Here is a 19,482-nt window from a genome sequence, read left to right as displayed (position 1 = left end):
ACAACTAGCATAGCAAAGATAGTAGTGAGATCCAAGGTGACGGTCATCTTGCCTGAAATCCCGCTAGGAAGAAGAACGAGTCCATGAAGAAGATGAAGCCACGTATATGAACCAAGCGTAGTCGAACGAATCCTCACGATTGCAGCGAAACAGGAACTATCGAGGAGAAGCACATCCGGAAAGAAGCAAACAGCACGGTAAACACTCAACACATGATGCACATCCCAGTATGATGCAAGGCAAGTCTATAAGAAGCTACTCATGGCAAGAGATGATGCATACAAGAGCAACGCATCAAAACAAGTTTAAATGAAGCCGGATACAACATATAACAATTCCGGAAAGCCCCATATGCAAATTTCGAAATTGGTCCAGATCTGAATAAACCTTATGTTCAAGTTGTTTAACAGCAAATAAAGATGCACCAATATGATCTACACGAGATTTTAGTCAAGTTACATATAAAGTTCATTTAATTCGGAGCTACGGCCTAGAAGATATGAGCAAAACACGTTAAGCATGGCGTTGAAGCAAAATGCATTCAAACATCAAGCAAACACACTCCAAACATGGATGCAACAAGGTAACATGAAACTACATGCAAAGCTAAACAAGTTTCATATAGAGCACACTCAAAACGGAGCAACGGTTCAACACATACACACAATACAAGTTTAAAGGACAAGCTGTCCAAAACAGCAACTAGGCACCTTGCAAGCATTAAAACAATATGCTACAGCACCTCAATATGAAAACAAATGGCATGGGCATGATGTACAGGTAAAGCATAACAAAACATGAACACCGAGCTATTTCCATAAATCAATAGAACATGCTCAAAAGGACATGGCAAGATTGCAAATAATAACAGTTCACAGACTTAGCAGAAATTCACTGGACATGGCAGAAATAACATCAGGTTGCAATGTTTAGAGCTATCAAAAAACATGTTACATACAAAGGCATGGCGTGCTAAAGCTAAAGGCACAACAAAACTCCCTTACTGACCTTATTCTAAAGATCAACAGAAAAGATTGTAGTATCCATGCAAACATGGCAAATGATATGACAGATTCAGAACTGGTGAAAATAACAGTACATGGCAGAAACTACGATAAGTAGGCATGTTGGTGAGCTTGTACCACTCACCACAGAGAATTTCATGGCATGAGAAGTAAACCCAAAGTAATATGGCATAATTATGAAGCTAAGCATGGCAAGAGAAAGTCCATAGGGTACATAGAGCACTAGTTATTGACATGGCAAAACTGAACTTAATATTAACAGGCTGACAGCAACATTATGTAGCAAGTTTGGAGGATGATAACAACAAGCTATAGCAGGCTATAAATGCAACCCAAGGCATGTATGGATTCAACATAACATGTAAAACAAAACATCCTTAGTGAACATCTCCAGATTATGCATAGAACTCATGGTAGCAGCAGGTTTACATGGCATCACAATATAATAGTTTCAGACTTAGCAGCAATGACCAAGTCACAGAAATCAGCAACATCACGGAGGCTACTTTACAAGCTTGTTTCAATCAACACATGGCATATCATGAAGAGTGGATTGCACCAAAGCAAACATGGCATCTTGTAGCCCATAAAACATGTAGGCATCAAGCTCAAAAGAAAATCACACAAAAAGATATAAAAATGACAAATGAGCAAGTTCTGTTAAACTACAGCAGACAACATTATGTAGCACTCTTGCAACGATGATAATGGCAACAAGATGGATTCAAACAAGCCTGGCACAATGTAATGAAATGAAGAGCACCTCATGGTGAACATTTTGATATATCATTCATGCAAAACGGAGCTATATGCATGAAGTTATGGCATGGCAAAGTAGCACCCATAATGTGAAAATCCTGGGGACTTAGTGAAAAACTACCAGCGCGAAACGAGATCCAGGTCGGGGGTAGCTCGATCTCTGCTACAGAATGGCGCCGGCGGAAGTCAACGGCGATGATGGGGTGGCGTGGGGCTCCGGTAGGCGTTGGGGAGGCCGGGAATGGGTGGATCCGGACATGGGGACCCCGAATCCGACCGCGGTGGTCGACGGTGGTGCTCGTGGAGGCGGGATCCGGTCGCGGTGATGGTGGGACGGCCATGGCAGGAGCTCCTGCGGGAGAGGAAGAAGAAGGTGAGGGAGAGAAGAATGAGCGGAGGGAGGAAGGAGACGACGGGCAGGGCGGCGGAGCACTCATCTCCGGCGAGGTCCGGTCGCCGGAGGCAGGCGGCGACGAGGCGGCGTGGTCGAGCGCTCGGGAGCGAGCTCGGGCGGGAGCTGCGAGGACGGCGATGCCAGCGACGAGCGGCGGCGCTGCGCGGGCGCCTCGGGCCCAGATCCGGCCCGGGGCGGGCCGCGGATGGGCCTGCGGGCTGCAGCGGTTGGTGGGAGGGGAGTGGAGGTGAGGTGGCGGCGCGGGAGTGGTGGAGGGTGGCGGCGGCGACGACGTGGCGCGACGGGATTGGCCGGAGCGACGTGGCTGCGGGGCGGTGGACATGTCCGGCGCGGGTGGACATGTCCGGCGGCGCGAGGAAGAGGAAGGCTAGGGTTTCGTCCGCAAATTTCGGTGGAGAGGGCATATTTATAGGTAGAGGGAGCTAGGAGAGTCCAAATGGGGAGCGGTTTCGCCCACACGATCACGATCCAATGACCGAGAGCATGAAGGGGGTTTGGATGGGCTAATGAGCTGTGGTGAAGGGGGGCTGGACTGCAAAGAAGAGGGGTTTCGGGGTACGCGGTTAACCGTTTGGGCGTCGAACGGACTCCAAATGGAACGAAAATTGACAGGCGGTCTACCTACTCTAAAACAACACCGCACCTCAAGTTTCATCCCATTCCGAGAACATTTAAATGCCACTCACGACACGAGGTCTGAGAGGGGCAACGGGTGCGTGTCAGAGTGTCGGATCGCTAAACGGACAACGGGGAAAAAGGCCGGATGCAAGTTTTGAAAATATGAGGATGCAATGCAGATGATGACATGGAAAAATGCAACACACAAGCAAATGACATGGCAATGACGGCGAAAAACTGGGAGACACCTGGCGCATCGGATTCGGGGCGTTACAGTATTCACCTCAAGGGTGATGTCAACAATAATAACTCATTCCACCCATATTCAACTGGACGTATGTGCCTAGATTTTTCCTCACCACATGATGCTTGCCAAAGGAGAAAAATAAAAAAGGAATATAGAGAAGAAACTTGACTCTTGCATAAAAGTAAAAACATAAAAGTAAAACATAGGCCCTTCGCAGAGGGAAGCAGAGGTTGCCATGCACTTATTTGTTTGTATGCTCAACCCCTTAGTGCAAAAGAACGTCACGTTGTATTGCCCCTTGTGATGGCAACCTTTATTATGCAATCTGTCGCTTTTATTCTTCACCATCACAAGTTCATACAATGCTCAATTTTCTCTTACACTAAATGATCTCACACTTTTAGAAGCAATTTTTATTGCCTTATTGCACCAATGACAACTTACTTGAGGGATCTTACTCAATCCCTAGGTAGGTATGATGGACTCTTGAAAATAAGATTTGGGTTTAAGGGTTTTTGGATGCACAAGTAGTATCTCTACTTAGTGCGGAATTTTTGGCCAGCAAAGATAGGGGGCAAGCACCACATGTTGAAGGATCTATAACAATATAACTTCTATGTGAATATGAACAAACATAAATCAGTACGTTGTCTTCCTTGTCCAACGTCAACAATTTTGGCATATAATGTTTTGATGGGGGCTCACGGTCACAAAAGATTTCCAGGATAGTGTATTTATATGTGAATCTTCTCTTCCCTTATTAATTCTTTCATGATTGCATCATTGACCAATGCTATGTTTGTCAATCTCTAATAAAATTTCCTACTTATACTTTTCCTTATGTGGTGTCATCACCTACCATAAGATTAGCATATGATCTTTTTAATTTATTTCCTTTCTTTTTATTGCAACATGAAAGTAAAGAAAGTAAAAACTCAAACTAAACTTTATTATATATCTCGCACACGATTACAAGGATAGATCACTAAGCAAGCTCTCGAAAAGAAAGGATCAAACTAAACTTTTATTCATCTAAAGCAGAAGATCGAACCAAAATAAGTAAAGGCAAAAGATAGTGGGGGTGATACGATACCGGGGCACCTCCCCAAGCTTGGCGGAAGCCAAGGGGAGTGCCCATACTCAATACTCAATTTTCTTTTGGTGATGAAGAAGAAGGTGGTGGTGAAGGAATGGTATTCTCCAATATAACCATGAGTAGATCCTTCAAGCCTTGAATCTCCCGAAGGGCTCGATGAAGTAACTCACTGTTTTTCTTCACCTCAGCCATTATGTGTTTATTTTCCGGGCCCCAAGGGTTTGTTCCTGCATTGCTTTCTCTTGGGCGAGATATGTCCCAATTGGACGGTATGTGCACACGAGGGGTATTCTCGAACCCATAATTGTCAATCAAATTGTGAAAATTGCTATGATGTGACATGTGTAAAGGCCTTCTTGGTGGGAGTCCTTCATGCTCTTCGAGACTCTCCTAATTATTTGATGATCTCATAGCCTGATGAGGATTAGGATGAGTGGGGATGCCTGCCAATGTGCCTCTCTCGGAAGTCGGAGGGTGGACCCCGGAAGGATTTTCCTCCCCGTCCTCCATAGCAACCTCTTCAGCTTCCTCTCTCCATAGATCCTCCTGAACCAACCCTACATCTTCCTCTCCGTTGCTGGGAGGTGAGGAAGACATGATGCTAGCCTAGCTGAATCTGTCAGAAAATAGCAAGGAAAAGAAAACAGAAGATTTCTCCTTGATACGGTGGTCAATACGTTCGGGGGGTATATAAAGATTTTTTTATCTTGGGAAACAAGCAAACGGTAGAAAAACGGAGTTCGGAAGGTACCCGAGGTGGGCACAACCCACCTGGGCGCGCCTGGCGCGCCCTGGTGTCTTGTGCCCACCAGGGTGACCTTCCTGGTTGTTTCTTTTGTTATATTCCAAAACTGACAAAAAATATTTTTGTGGATATTTTGGAGTTCGTTTACTTGCCGTATCACGTACCTCCTTTTTTCACGATTCTGGAGTGTTCCGGAAGGACTCTTTTATGTGTTCTTCCGGTGTCGTAGTTTGGATAATATTACTTTCAACATTAATGGGCGTACCTGAGATATAATGTTTTATTCCTCGCCCATTAACAACCTTCGGGTTAGTGCCTTCGGCATTATTTATTTTGATAGCTCCAGACCGATAAACCTCCTCGATAACATAGGGTCCTTCCCATTTAGAGAGGAGTTCTCCGACAAAGAATCTAAAACGAGAGTTGTACAAAAGAACATATTCTCCAACTTTAAACTCATGCTTTTGAATTCTTTTATCATGCCATCTTTTAAAATTTTCTTTAAATAACTTGGCATTTCATAAGCTTGGGTTCTCCATTCATCTAATGAGCTATATCAAATAACCTCTTTTCACCGGCAAGTTTGAAATCATAGTTGAGTTCTTTGATTGCCTGATACGTCTCCAACGTATCTATAATTTTTATTGTTCCATGCTGTTTTATCAATCTTGGATGTTTTATAATCATTTTATAGTCATTTTATATCATTTGTTTGGTACTAACCTATTGACATAGTGCCAAGTGCCAGTTGTTGTTTTTTCCATGTTTTTTACATCGCAGGAAATCAATATCAAACGGAGTCCAAATGCCACGAAACTCCACGATGATTTTTTATGGGCCAGAAGGAAGGCAATGGGCCCTGGTTGCACCTGGGGGGTGCCCCGAGGGGGGCACAACCCACTAGGGCGCGCCAGGAGGCCCAGGCGTGCCCTGGTGGGTTGTGCCCACCTCGGGTGCCCCCCGGATCGCCTCTTTGCTCTATAAATACCCAAATATTTCAGAAACCCTAGGACGGTCGACGAAATATTCATCCAGCTGCCGCAGAGTCCAGAACCACCAGATCCAATCTAGACACCATCTCGGATGGGGTTCACCACCTCCATTGGTGCCTCTCCGATGATGCATGAGTAGTTCTTTGTAGACCTTCGGGTCTGTAGTTAGTAGCTAGATGGATTTCTCTCTCTCTCTCTCTCTCTCTCTCTCTCTCACTGATTATCAATACAATGGTCTCTTGGAGATCCATATGATGTAACTCTTTTGCGGTGTGTTTGTTGGGATCTGATGAACTTTGAGTTTATGATCAGTCATATCTTTTTATATCCATGAAAGTTATTTGAGTTTATTTGATCTCTTATAGCCTCGTATTTCTTCTCCAATATTTGGTTTTTTTTTGCCAACTTGATCTATTTATCTTGCAATGGGAAGAGGTGCCCGATAGTGGGTTTGATCTTATGGTGCTTGATCCCAGTGACAGAAGCGGAACCGACACGTATGTATCGTTGCTACTAAGGATAAAAAGACGAGATCTATATCTACCGCCATATAGATAAACGGATCTTGTCTACATCATGTCATCGTTTTTATTGCATTACTCCATTTTTCCATGAACTTAATACACTAGATGCATGTTGGATAGCGGTCGATGTGTGGAGTAATAGTAGTAGATGCAGGCAGGAGTCGGTCTACTAATCTTGGACGTGATGCCTATGTAATGATCATTGCCTGGATATCGTCATAATTATTTGAAGTTCTACCAATTGCCCAACAGTAATTTGTTTACCCACCGTTTGCTATTTTTCTCGAGAGAAGCCACTAGTGAAACCTACGGCCCCCGGGTCTTATTTCTCATATATTTGCCTTGCGATGTACTTTTCCTTTGCATTTTTATTCAGATCTATTAAACCAAAAATACAAAAATACTTCGCTGCACTTTATTTTATTTTTGATCTATTATTTCAATCTATTACAATTTTCTCCCGTCTCCGTGCCAATTTCTAGCGCCGTTACCCGAAAGGGATTGACAACCCCTTTAACACGTCGGGTTGCGAGTGGCTGTTATTTGTGTGCAGGGGTTGTTTACGTTTTGTTGCTTGGTTCTCCTACTGGTTCAATACCTTGGTTTCATTACTGAGGGAAATACATACCGTTGCTATGCTACATCATCCTCTCCTCTTGGGGGAAACACTGACGTAGTCTTAGCAAACATCATCATTGCCCAATATGCTTTATGTTCTAACTCAAGAGGCAAATGACAAGCCTTTCCATAAACCATTTTATAAGGAGACATACCCATAGGATTTTTGTATGCTGTTCTATAAGCCCAAAGTGCATCATCTAATTTCTTAGACCAATTCTTCCGGGACCTATTGACAGTCTTTTGCAAAATTAATTTTATTTCTCTATTGCTAAGTTCAACTTGACCACTAGACTGAGGATGATAGGGTCATGCAATTCTATGGTTAACATCATACTTGGCAAGAATTTTACGGAAAGCACCATGAATAAAGTGTGAACCACCATCAATCATTAAATATCTAGGGACTCCAAACCTTGGGAAAAAACTTCCTTAAGCATTTTAATATAGGTGTTGTGATCAGCACTGCTGGTTGGAATAGCTTCTACCCATTTAGTTACATAATCAACAGCAACTAGAATATGGGTATACCCATTAGAGGAAGGAAAAGGTCCCATGTAATCAAATCCCCAAACATCAAATGGTTCAACAGCAAGTGAATAATTCATAGGCATCTCTTGACGCTTACCGATATTACCTATTCATTGACATTCTTCACAAGATAAGACGAACTTACGGGCATCCTTGAAGAGAGTAGGCCAATAGAACCCAGATTGCAATACCTTGTGAGCAGCTCTGTCTCCAGCATGATGCCCTCCATAAGCTTCGGAGTGACATTTCCGTAGGATTTGTCCCAGTTCATGCTCAGGTACACAACGTCTAATAATACCATCTACTCCTTCTTTATAAAGATGTGGATCATCCCAAAAGTAATGTCTTAAATCATAGAAGATTTTTTTTCTTTTGTTGGTATGTAAAGCTAGGTGGTAAATATTTAGCAACAATGTAATTAGCATAGTCAGCATACCAAGGAGTGTTATGAGAAACATTTATTGCAGCTAACTGCTCATCAGGAAAACTATCATCAATAGGTAGGGGTCATCAAGCACGTTTTCAAGCCTAGATAAGTTATCAGCTACGGGGTTCTCAGCTCCTTTTCTATCAGTGATATGTAAATCAAATTCTTGTACCAAGAGAACCCATCGAATAAGTCTAGGTTTAGCATCTTTCTTTTCCATAAGATATTTTATAGCAGCATGATCGATGTGAACAATTAGTTTTGAATCAACAGTGTAAGATCTAAATTTATCACAAGCAAAGACCACTGCTAGGAATTCTTTTTCAGTAGTTGCATAATTTCGTTGAGCATTGTCTAGAGTTTTACTAGCATAATGAATAACATTCAGTTTCTTATCAACTCTTTGCCCTAGAACAGCACCAACAGCATAATCACTAGCATCACACATAATTTCAAAAGGCAAGTTCCAATCAGGTGCAGAAATTAAGGCTTTCTTGAGTGTTTCAAAGGCTTCTAAGCAATCATCATCAAAAACAAACGGAACATCCTTTTGAAAAAGATTTGTAAGAGGCCTAGAAATTTTAGAAAAGTCTTTGATAAATCTCCTATAGAAACCAGCATGACCTAGGAAACTACGAATACCTTTTATATCCTTAGGACATGGCATTTTCTCAATTGCATCAACCTTATCTTTGTCCACTTCAATACCTCTTTCAGAAATTTTATGGCCCAAAACAATACCTTCATTAACCATAAAGTGGCACTTCTCCCAATTCAAGACAAGATTTGTTTGCTCGCATCTTTGCAAAACTCGATCAAGATTGCTTAAACAATCATCAAAAGACTTCCCATAAACTGAGAATTCATCCATGAAAACCTCAACAATCTTTTCACAAAAGTCAGAGAATATAGCAGTCATACATCTTTGAAAGATAGCAGATGCACTGCATAAACCAAAAGTCTTACGTCTATAAGCATAAGTTCCAAAGGGACAAGTGAAAGTGGTCCTTTCTTGACCAGGTTGAGAAACAGGTATTTGTGATAAACTAGAGTATCCATCAAGGAAGCAAAAATGTGTGTGCTTAGATAATCTTTCTAGCATTTGATCGATAAAACGCAGAGGGTAATGATCTTTTCTAGTTGCTTTATTTAATTTACTAAAATCAATTACCATTCTATAGCCTGTAACAATTCTTAGTGGAATAAGTTCATTCTTATCATTAGGAACAACAGTAATACCTCCTTTCTTAGGGACATAATGAAGAGGACTTACCCATCTACTATCAGCTATAGGATAGATTATACCTGCTTCCAGAAGTTTTAATATTTCTGTTCTTACCACTTCCTTCATCTTCGGATTTAACCGACGTTGGTGATCAACAACGGGTTTAGCATCAGGTTCCATATCAATCTTGTGCTGACATAGAGTGGGACTAATGCCCTTTAAATCATCAAGAGTATATCCAATAGCAGCTCGGTGCTTCCTTAGAACTTACAATAATCTTTCTTCTTCATGTTCTGAATGGCTAGCACTAATAATAACAGGATATATCTTCTTTTCATCAAGATAAGCATATCTCAAAGTGTCTGGCAATTTTTTTAATTCAAACACAGGATCACCTTTAGGTGGAGGAGGACCTCCTAGAGTATCAATAGGAAAATTGTGTTTAAGCAGAGGACGTTGTTCAAAGAAAATCTTATCTATTTCATTTCTTTCATGCATATGTAAATCATTTTCATTGTCTAGCAAATATTGTTCTAGTGGATCAGTAGGAGGCACAGCAATAGAAGCAAGACCAATTATTTCATCCTTACTAGGCAATTCTTTTTCATGAAGCTTTCTACTAAACTTGGAAAAATTAAACTCATGAGACTCATCACCAAAACTAGCACCGACAGTTTGTTTCTCACAATCTATTTTAGCATTAACGGTGTTCAAGAAAGGTCTACCAAAGATAATGGGACAAAAGTCATCTTGTGGGGAACCAAGAACAAGAAAATCAGTAGGGTATTTTATTTTCCCACACAAGACTTCAACATCTCTAACAATCTCGAGTGGTGTGATGGTGTCTCTATTAGCAAGTTTAATAGTGGCACCCATTTCTTCTAAGCGGGTGCTATGTCATTCATAATTTCTTGATATAAAGTAAAGGGAATAGCACTCACGCTAGCACCTATGTCACATAAACCATGATAACGGTGATCTCCTATTTTAACTGAGACAACAAGCATGCCATCAACGGGTCTATGTTTATCCTCTTTATCAGGTTTGGCAATTCTAGTAGCTTCATTACAGAAGTAAATAACATGCCCATCTATATTTTCTTCCAGGAGATCCTTAACCATAGCAACACTAGGCTCTACTTTAATTTGTTCATCAGGTTTAGGTATTCTAATATAACTTTTGTTGACCACAATTGAAACTTTAGCATGTTCCTTTATCCTAACAGGGAAAGGTGGTTTCTCAAAATAAGCAGTAGGAACAACTGGATCAACATTATAAAGTATAGTTTCCCCTTTAGCTGGTAACAGTTCTTTAATTTCTTCTTTAATAGGTGGGTGATATTTAAACCACTTCTTTTTAGGGAGATCAACATGGTAGCAAATGATTCACAAAAGGAGTATACTATCTCAGAGTCAAGTCCATATTTAGTGCTAAACTTTTGAAAAGAATCAGTATTCATAAAAGATTTAACACAAACATACTTAAGCTTAATACCTGACTCTTTACCTTCGTCGAGTTCCCAATCTTCAGAGTTGCGTTTAATTCTTTCCAAAAGATCCCACCGAAATTCAATAGTCTTTTTTATTAAAGAACCAGCACAAGAAGTATCAAGCATGGATCGATCATTATGAGAAAGCCGAGCATAAAAATTCTGGATAATAATTTCTCTTGAGAGCTCATGATTGGGGCATGAATATAAAATTGACTTAAGCCTCCACCAAGCTAGAGCGATACTTTCTCCTTCACGAGGCCAAAAATTATATATGTAATTCCGATCACAATGAACTAGATGCATAAGATAAACATTTTGGCGGAACTCCAATTTCAATCGATCCCAATTCCAAGATCCAATATCATCGCATAGCCTATACCATGCTAATGCTTTTCCCTTCAAAGATAAAGGGAAAACCTTCTTCTTAACTTCAACTCCAGGTAAACCTACAAGTTTAAACAATTCACAAATTTGTTCCACATATATCAAGTGCATATCAGGATGTTCGGTTCCATCTCCTACATAAGGATTAGCTAGCAGTTGTTCTATCATACCCGAAGGAATTTCATATTCAATATTTACAGTAGGTGCAGTAGGTTGAGGGGTAGCTAATTGTGGTTCCGTTCGAGGTGACGATACCCCGAACAAACCCCTCAAAGGATTGTTTTCCATAGTAACAAGTGACAGTAAATTTCAGCACACTATATAAATGTTTCCTTACCAAATTCCACTCACCAAAGGCGCTTCACTCCCCGGCAACGGCGCCAGAAAATAGACTTGATGACCCACAAGTATATGGGATCAATTGTAGCTCTTTTCAATAAGTAAGAGTGTCGAACCCAACAAAGAGCAGAAGGAAATGACAAGTGGTTTTCAGCAAGGTAATGTCTGCAAGTGCTGAAATTATAAGTAATAGAGTAGTTTGATAACAAGATAATTTGTAACGAGCAAGTAATGATAGTAGTGACAAAAGTGCAGTAAGATAGCCCAATCCTTTTGAGGCAAAGGACAGGCCAAAACGGTCTCTTATAGTAAGCAAAGCGTTCTTGAGGGTACACGGGAATTTCATCTAGTCACTTTCATCATGTTGATTCGATTCGTGTTCGCTATTTTGATCATTTGATATGTGGGTGGACCGGTGCTTAGGTGTTGTTCTTACTTGAACAAACCTCCTACTTATGATTAACCCCCTCGCAAGCATCCGTAAATACGAGAAAAGTATTAAGAATAAATTCTAACCATAGCATTAAACTTTTGGATCCAATCGGTCCCTTACGGAATAGCGCATAAACTAGGGTTTAAGCTTCTGTCACTCTCGCAACCCATCATCTAATAACTACTCCACAATGCATTCCCTTATGCCCAAATATGGCGAAGTGTCATGTAGTCGACTTTCACATAACACCACTAAGGGAATCACAACATACATACTATCAAAATATCGAACACATATCAAATTCACATGATTACTTGCAACATGATTTCTCCTGTGACCTCAAGAACAAAAGTAACTACTGACAAATGATAATCATACTCAAGATCAGAGGGGTATTAAATAGCATAATGGATCTGAACATATAATCTTCCACCAAATAAACCATATAGTAATGAATTACAAGATGTAATCAACACTACTAGTCACCCACAAGCACCAATCTATAGTTCCGGTACAAAGATTGAACACAAGAGATGAACTAGGGTTTGAGATAAGATGGTGTTGTTGAAGATGTTGATGGAGATTGCCCTCCCCAAGATGGAAGAGTCATTGGTGATGATGATGACGATGATTTCCCCCTCCGAGAGAGAAGTTCCCCCGGTGGAATTGCTCCGCCGGAGGGCAAAAGTGCTCCTGCCCAAGTTCCGCCTCGAGACGGCGGTGCTCCGTCCTGAAAGTCCTCTCCTTATTTTTTCTAGGTCAAAATGACTTATATAGCAGAAGATGGGCACCGGAGGTGGGCTGAGGAGAGCACAACCCACCAGGGCGCGCCTGGGCTCCCTGGCGCGCCCAGGTGGGTTGTGCCCACCTGGTGGGCCCCCTCTGGTACTTATTGGCTCCAATATTCCTCATATATTCCATAAAGATTCTCCATAAAGTTTCAGCTTGTTTGGAGTGGTGCAGAATAGGTGGCCTGACGTAGCTTTTCCAGGTCCAGATTTCCAGCTGTTGGAATTCTCCTTCTTTGTGTATACCTTGCATATTATGAGAGAAAAGGCATTAGAATTATTTCAAAAAGCATTACTATGCATAAAAATATCATAAATATCAGTAGGAAAATATGATGCAAAATGGACGTATCAACCGTCTTTCCGTGAGTCAGCTCGAATCAACTCGCGAGGAGCGCCGGTGCCGCGTGCTCTGCCGTTGATGTCGCTGCGCACGCTGCGGTCATCAATGCGTAAGTCGATCATCGCACAGGGCAGCTCAGAGTCACCTCCTTTATTGTTTGGGGTCAGCTCGCAGCCTCGCACAGTTCCATTGTGCCTGGAGTAGGAAATACACAGTATTTTTTTTGTACGGATGAAAATGCGCTTTTTATGTGTGTTTTATTTTAACTGAAAAATAGACTTGGGGAAGAGAATAGGTGGGTCCTCAGATGAAGAATGGGCGGACGGGAGCACAAATGGGAGCGGGCAAGCCCCGTCCACATATGAAATTCTGGCCAAAAATTTAGTACCACCTGAGATAAAAAAGTTGATGGTAAACGGATGTAAAAAATAGTGAAAATGTACCGAGTGCGGATTTTTGGAGGCCGAGCTCCGTAGAGCTCGGTATTCTGAAAATATCAAAAAGCATACCTAGAAGTTTCATAAAAATCTGGAAAAAATTACATGGAAACATACATGTATTCCTCAAGAACGTGTTAAATTTTGAAACTGTGATTTGTAAGCTGTACCGAAAAAACAAAATTCCGGCCAACAACAAAAATAAAAGGCCCGTTTAAAAATGGATATTTGATTTTTCCTGTACGCCGCATATGAAGGTATAATGTTGTGAAATTTTGCACATATGTAGTATACATGTGTATGTGTGTTCACAAATAATTAAGAAATTTTTTGCGCTCTGGAAAAATGAAATTTGAAAACGAGCTCCCTTAAGCTCGGCCTCCGTTGGCATTTTTGGAAACATATCTTATTTTATTAGTAGGTATAAATAGATATGTTGTTAAAAGAAATGTAGAACTTTTTTTTCATGATAATATGTGTCTTATTTATATCATAAAAAACAAAATACAAGTCACGTAAAGACCGACATGACAAAACTAAAAAGATAGCAAAACATCTCTGAGCTTGACACCAACGCCCGTCACCTGTCTCCGGTACCACCACAGCAGCCACCGAAGAAAAAGAATGACGAATCACCTCCTCACCCGAGATCGACGCGGCTCCATCGCTGATATGCAGTTTTGCGGACCTCCAAGGTGGCTCACCAAAAGTGAAGCCCTTACCGTTGAACGAATCAGACCGGGGCAACACCCCGGACACGCCATCGAACTCCAGATCTGGCACCCCACCACGACTAAAACGCCGAAGGAGGAAACCATATCTGTCATCCACGAACCACGAGCCCAGCACATGCTCCGTCTTCCAGATGTCGTCGATGCAGACCACAATCTGCATCCGCTCCTGGACTACCTCCCAAGCTCCGTGCCGACGCTGGAGCAAACGCCGTCGCAACGGCGGAGCCCGAGGACACAGGTCCACCACGAGGATGTCGGCGCCGCCATGCCATCCTTGCTTGAACAGACTGGTTTCCAAATCCATCCCCAACCATAGGACCGATGGCCTCGTCAGGGAAGGATCCGCAGAATCTTTATTCAGCATTGTCATCGTCGCCGCCGAAGCAAAAACGATGAACAATCTAAAAACCTAGATACGAGAGAGTAAAAACGATCCGCACGCGTGGATCCGGCGACCCCCCTCACCACCGACGACAAGGGGAGCCGCCGGAGAGCGGCGTTGGAAGATCGGCCTCCCCTGGCGGCGGCTAGGGTTCCAGCCGCCAGGGACGAGAGGAAAACAGGAAAGAGTCGTAAGAAAAGTAGGACTTTCCTGTGAAATTTGGTAAAAGAAAGAAGAAGTACAGTAGAAAATAAACACGGCACACTATTGTATACATAAAGAAGGAGTATTTTACGAGTTTTATTAGATAAGCATTTCTACTTGCGCAGTGACGAATCACAAAAAATAGCTCTCTGCGCCTCGTCCATTCGGCGACTAGTCGACGCAGCTGACGCCACCACGCGGCGGCGGCGGCGGCGGCGGCGCTTGTTCCCATCGCCGCCACCGGCATGGCCGAGGGCGCCGACGCGGAGGAGATGGGTAAGGGAGAGATCGCAGGCGCCGCCGCCGGTGCCGACGGCGTCTCCGCCGCGCCCCAGCCTGTCGAGCCCACCTGGGCCTTCTGGATCGGCAACCCGCAGGAGGAGTCCGCTGGCCGGGGGAACACCATCCACACCTTCTCCACCGCCGACGAGTTCCGGAGGTCTTTTCCCCCATCCTTGCCTCCTCCCAAACCCTCGTTCGTTAGTCCTAATCTGTTGGTTGCTTGTGAATGATCTATGAATCGATGATAACTGTAAATTTAGATGCCCTGCGAGCAACTCGCCTTAAGCCGACACAAGACTGCTGATCTGATGCTCGAGTCTAGTCTAGGACTAAAGTGCTCTCGGGCTCTAGTTTTGTGACCGGATTTCAGCCTCCCGCAAACAGGGATGTCTGAAAATCCACCAGTTATTTTAATTAAGCTGAACTGAGTAGTGTATATTGACTGACTCCCTGGGTTGTCTTCTCCCAGATGATAATACCTGCCACTACTCTCGCTACATTTGTTTCAGGGTAAAAATTTCTGCTTCAGAAATCTGGTTATGTTTGTTTTGATAATTTGTTTCATTCTTTACTGTATTTTCCACCTTTTGCGTTTACTACCAATTTCATATCCCTTCATGGCTAACAATTGAGTTGGGTGGTCTTTCAGCCTTTACAAAAATATCCTCCAACCTAGTAAATTGGGTGTGGGAGCTGACCTCCATTGCTTCAAGAATAAGATTGAGCCGAAATGTGAAGGCCCTATACGTCGTAATGGAGGTGCATGGACCATCAGTTGTGGCGAAGGGAAATCGCAGCCATTGTGGTTGGATACAGTAAGCATCTTTCGCATAATTCGTTTTGGACAATTTCTTTTTCTATAAATCCATCCTGACTCCTTTTGACAAATATCATGTTTAGATACTGGCATTGATTGGTGGAAAATTCGAATATGGTAATGAAATTTGTGGAGCGGTCCTTAGCGTGTGTGGGAAGCAGGAAACAATAGCTATATGGATTAAAGATGCTACTAATGAAGCTGCTCAGGTACAAGTCCTATAGTGCATACTACGAAATTGTTTGTTTCATTTCAGGCAACAGCCATGTGGTATGCTATATCATAGACTCAAAGTTTGTCAAATACCACTCTCTCCGTCTTAAAATAAGTGTCTCAAGCTTAGTACAACTTTGTACTTGAGACACTTATTTTGGGACGGAGGGAGTATAACTGTATAAGATAGTACTCCCTCCGTTCCAAAATAGATGACTCAACTTTGTACTAACTTTATACAAAGTTGAGTCATCTATTTTGGAACGGAGGGAGTATAATACTGTGATCCTGGTATATAAACAAGGATGGCATGGCTGTACCTGTATGGGGCCTTGTACAGTTGTGCTTGTACCAAATGTCATTCTGTAACTTGAAATGCTCTTATATGGTTATCTGAAGAGTTCAACGCAATTTAAGAAACTTATATTCCTCGAAAGACATAGCGGTACTTCGAATGGCAGAACATTGTCGAAGAAACTTAAACCTGAAAGGATGGTCATCTTTGGTTATATACTATGCATCTATGTTTGTGGTTTCCAACCTAAATTGTCCTAGGTAAAGGTTTCATTATTTCAGCCAAAATAGTGTGTCGTCCTGTATGGTTGGAATTGTTTTAACTTCTTTTTCTAATGAAATTGCTACATTTATCCGTTTCTTGGCGCATTGGTTTGAAGTATGTTTATATTAAATCCTTGTGTAAGCATTTGGTTTTCCTTTTTTGTTTAGCATTTTTCGTAGTTCTTACAATTGTGCTGCAATAGTATCCTTAAATCTGATAATCTCATGGCATTTTTATACTCGATTGAATGATGCAAGCAGTGGCGGATCTAGGCCCCAGGCCGGGGTCCCAGGCCTGGGGCACGAGGCCCAAATCCTTTGTGTGCTGTAGCAAAATACTGTAGCAATTGTACAGTATACAATGGGGGCCCGGGCGGCCTGCTGGGCTGGATCCGCCCCTGGATGCAAGGCATACTATTTTTGAAGCTTATTTGATAAATGTATGTAGGATAAATGAAGTATTTTACTCAGCGTGCTCCTTTCTCCCTCGCATGCACCTATTCATTAGCACTATCACCCATGCAAAATACTCCTTCATTCTTGTAAAGCAATCATCAGAGGTCAGTTTTATCACCTGTCTTTGTGCAAAGTCCAAAAACACTGCACATTAATCAACAGAGTGGATATTAGTATATACTGAGTGTTGGTTGGTGGTCCGTGTGCGTGTTTATTAAGTTGTTTCTGTCTGGATCATCCACATTTCATATTGTCTTAAACATCTTCCTTGTTATTTTACCAGCTAAGCATTGGCAAGCAGTGGAAGGAATTTCTGGAGTACAAGGACTCAATTGAGTTCATTGTTCATGATAGTGATGCAACGGCAGTACAATGCTGGTCTTCCACGTTTCCCGACGATCCCCTTGACGTCATCTACAACAAGGTCCCCAGTCACTGCAGCCGCGTGCGCTTTGCTGCCGTCTGCAGATCGTGGTGCACTGCAGCTTCGCGGCACCCTGCGCTGCCTGAACTCCCGTGGCTGCTCCTCTCGCCACGCGACCGTGACACAACGAAGCGCCTCTACTGTCCTGAGGACAGCAAGATCCTGCGCATCTCGCTCCCGAGCGATTTCATCGGCAACTGGTTCGTCGGCTGTCATGGTGGTGGCTGGGTTGCATCATTCGAACCACCACCGTTCAGGATCTTGAACATTTTCTCCAGTGTTGAGGTTGCGCTCTCCGAGAAACAGAAGGGGATTGTTTGCCCAGGCCGCCTTGGCCAGATCATCATTTGGAAAATCATCTTCTCCAAACCACCCACCTCAAGTGACTGTATCATTGCTGCCATCACCGACAATCACGGCATCGCGCTCTGCAGGGTTGGGTGTCCGAACGGTGGGTGGACGACGAAAGGACATGTAAGCTACACCATGGAGCTTGTAGACATTGCCTTTTGCAACGGTAAGCTCTATGGTCTCACACGGGACAGATGGGAACTTGTCAAGTTTGAGATCGGTGCTGATGAAGATGGTGCGCCCGTGGTCACAGCTGTTGATCGGCTGGTGGTCACTGTCGAGCACCAGCAGCCCCCCAGTGTCTGGGCCAACCGGGTGGATGCCAGCTACATTTTTGAGCTACACGGCAAGCTTGCGACGGCGGTGAGGTCCCCATGGTCACCCAACCTCAGACCTTTCTTCAAAGTGTTTGAACTCGTTGACATCGACGCCAGCGAGGGGATGGCACATGGCACACACAAATGGACAGAGGTGATGAGCTTGGGTGACTTTGCCCTATTCCTGGGTCCAAACAGCTCCAAGGCGGTGCATGTGTCAGCAGACAGGCGCGGCGGTGTGAAGAGAAACCACATCTACTACTCCTACCATCGCCGCTTAGCGCAGAAGGAGGTCCTTCTCAGCACTGACCTGGTGTTCCTGACAAGCTCCAACGCTGATGGTGATTCCGTGTACTACAGGGAAGATGAAAGCTTATCCGGAGCCGTGGGCGGCGTCCATAGGATTGGGGCAGTAGGATACTATGTCAGGGGTAGCCCTAATCCTCCAGTGTGGCTTCTCCCCCTAGCATAGTGGTCTTTTTAATATACATTGTATTGCTTAGCTGCTGCACATGCCTGGAAATTGTAGCATTCGCTGTATAACCGTAAATGCTCTATGGTTTCAACCATGTTGTATTTAGAACAAATTTACAGGAATTATAATCGATCTGTACTCATGCATAAGAAAAGAAGTAGTGAATCTTCTATATTCTTTTCCCAGTTAACTTGGGAGTTTGAGTTGAATGCCGGTGCATGGGAATAGCTTGCGGATATGAACTCAAATGAACAAGCTGAGATAATATTACCGTCTAAACGTCTGATAAGTAATGTGTCATGTGTCAAGATAGTTCCAGGTTTTTTTTTCCGTTGAGAAAAAACTTGTGTTGTTTGCCTGAGTGATCAAACTCCCGTCCTATATTTTTCTTGACAGCAGTTTCTTTTTCTTGAAACATGGGTAAAAGCTTTGCTTCATTTCATCATTGAATAAAAAGAAGGTTTTATGAACGGAAGTGTTGTTCTGCTCCCGGGTGCATTAGAAAAAAAGGAAAAGTCAAAAATAAATTCCTGACAAACCTTGTTGAATGTTTTATCAACATGCAAAATTTAGTGATGAAAACCATTAGTGGACGTCTAGAAAAAAGATTGATGTCCCAAAATGCTTTTAAAAATTGCCCTTTAAGAACATCATTTTTGTATGTTTTGCCTAGACCTCCACGAATATATTTTTAGCACGAGAATTTGTTTGTTCGTAAAACATTCATCAATGTTTCTCGCAAAAAAATATTATTTAAAATTATTATATATTTTTCTTTTGATTATACTGTTCACTTTGGTGCATATGCACCGGAGCACAGAAACTCCATGC

The 19,482-nt window shown here is 42.7% G+C and overlaps 1 protein-coding gene across 2 annotated transcripts; it reads left to right on the top strand.

Annotated features, from left to right (window-relative positions):
- The first annotated feature begins 14,856 nt into the window (after positions 1-14,856).
- LOC109777261 (uncharacterized) lies at positions 14,857-18,823 on the top strand. Of its 2 annotated transcripts, XM_020335909.3 has the most exons (5): positions 14,857-15,197; positions 15,510-15,550; positions 15,690-15,855; positions 15,941-16,066; positions 17,368-18,823. In XM_020335909.3, exons 2-5 carry the CDS (start codon positions 15,510-15,512, stop codon positions 18,646-18,648), a joined length of 1,614 nt encoding a protein of 537 aa, XP_020191498.1. In that variant the 5' UTR covers positions 14,857-15,197; the 3' UTR covers positions 18,649-18,823. The 2 variants fall into 2 exon arrangements, with proteins under 2 accessions (XP_020191498.1, XP_020191497.1); XM_020335908.4 differs by lacking the exon at positions 15,510-15,550 and having other exon boundaries at positions 14,860-15,197.
- The last annotated feature ends 659 nt before the right edge of the window (positions 18,824-19,482 follow it).

Source organism: Aegilops tauschii, chromosome 3 (assembly GCF_002575655.3).
Source record: "Aegilops tauschii subsp. strangulata cultivar AL8/78 chromosome 3, Aet v6.0, whole genome shotgun sequence".
Classification (NCBI taxonomy): Eukaryota; Viridiplantae; Streptophyta; class Magnoliopsida; order Poales; family Poaceae; genus Aegilops; species Aegilops tauschii.
The sequence above is the reverse complement of the archived record's forward strand: the minus strand, read 5'-3'. Positions and strand labels throughout refer to the sequence as shown.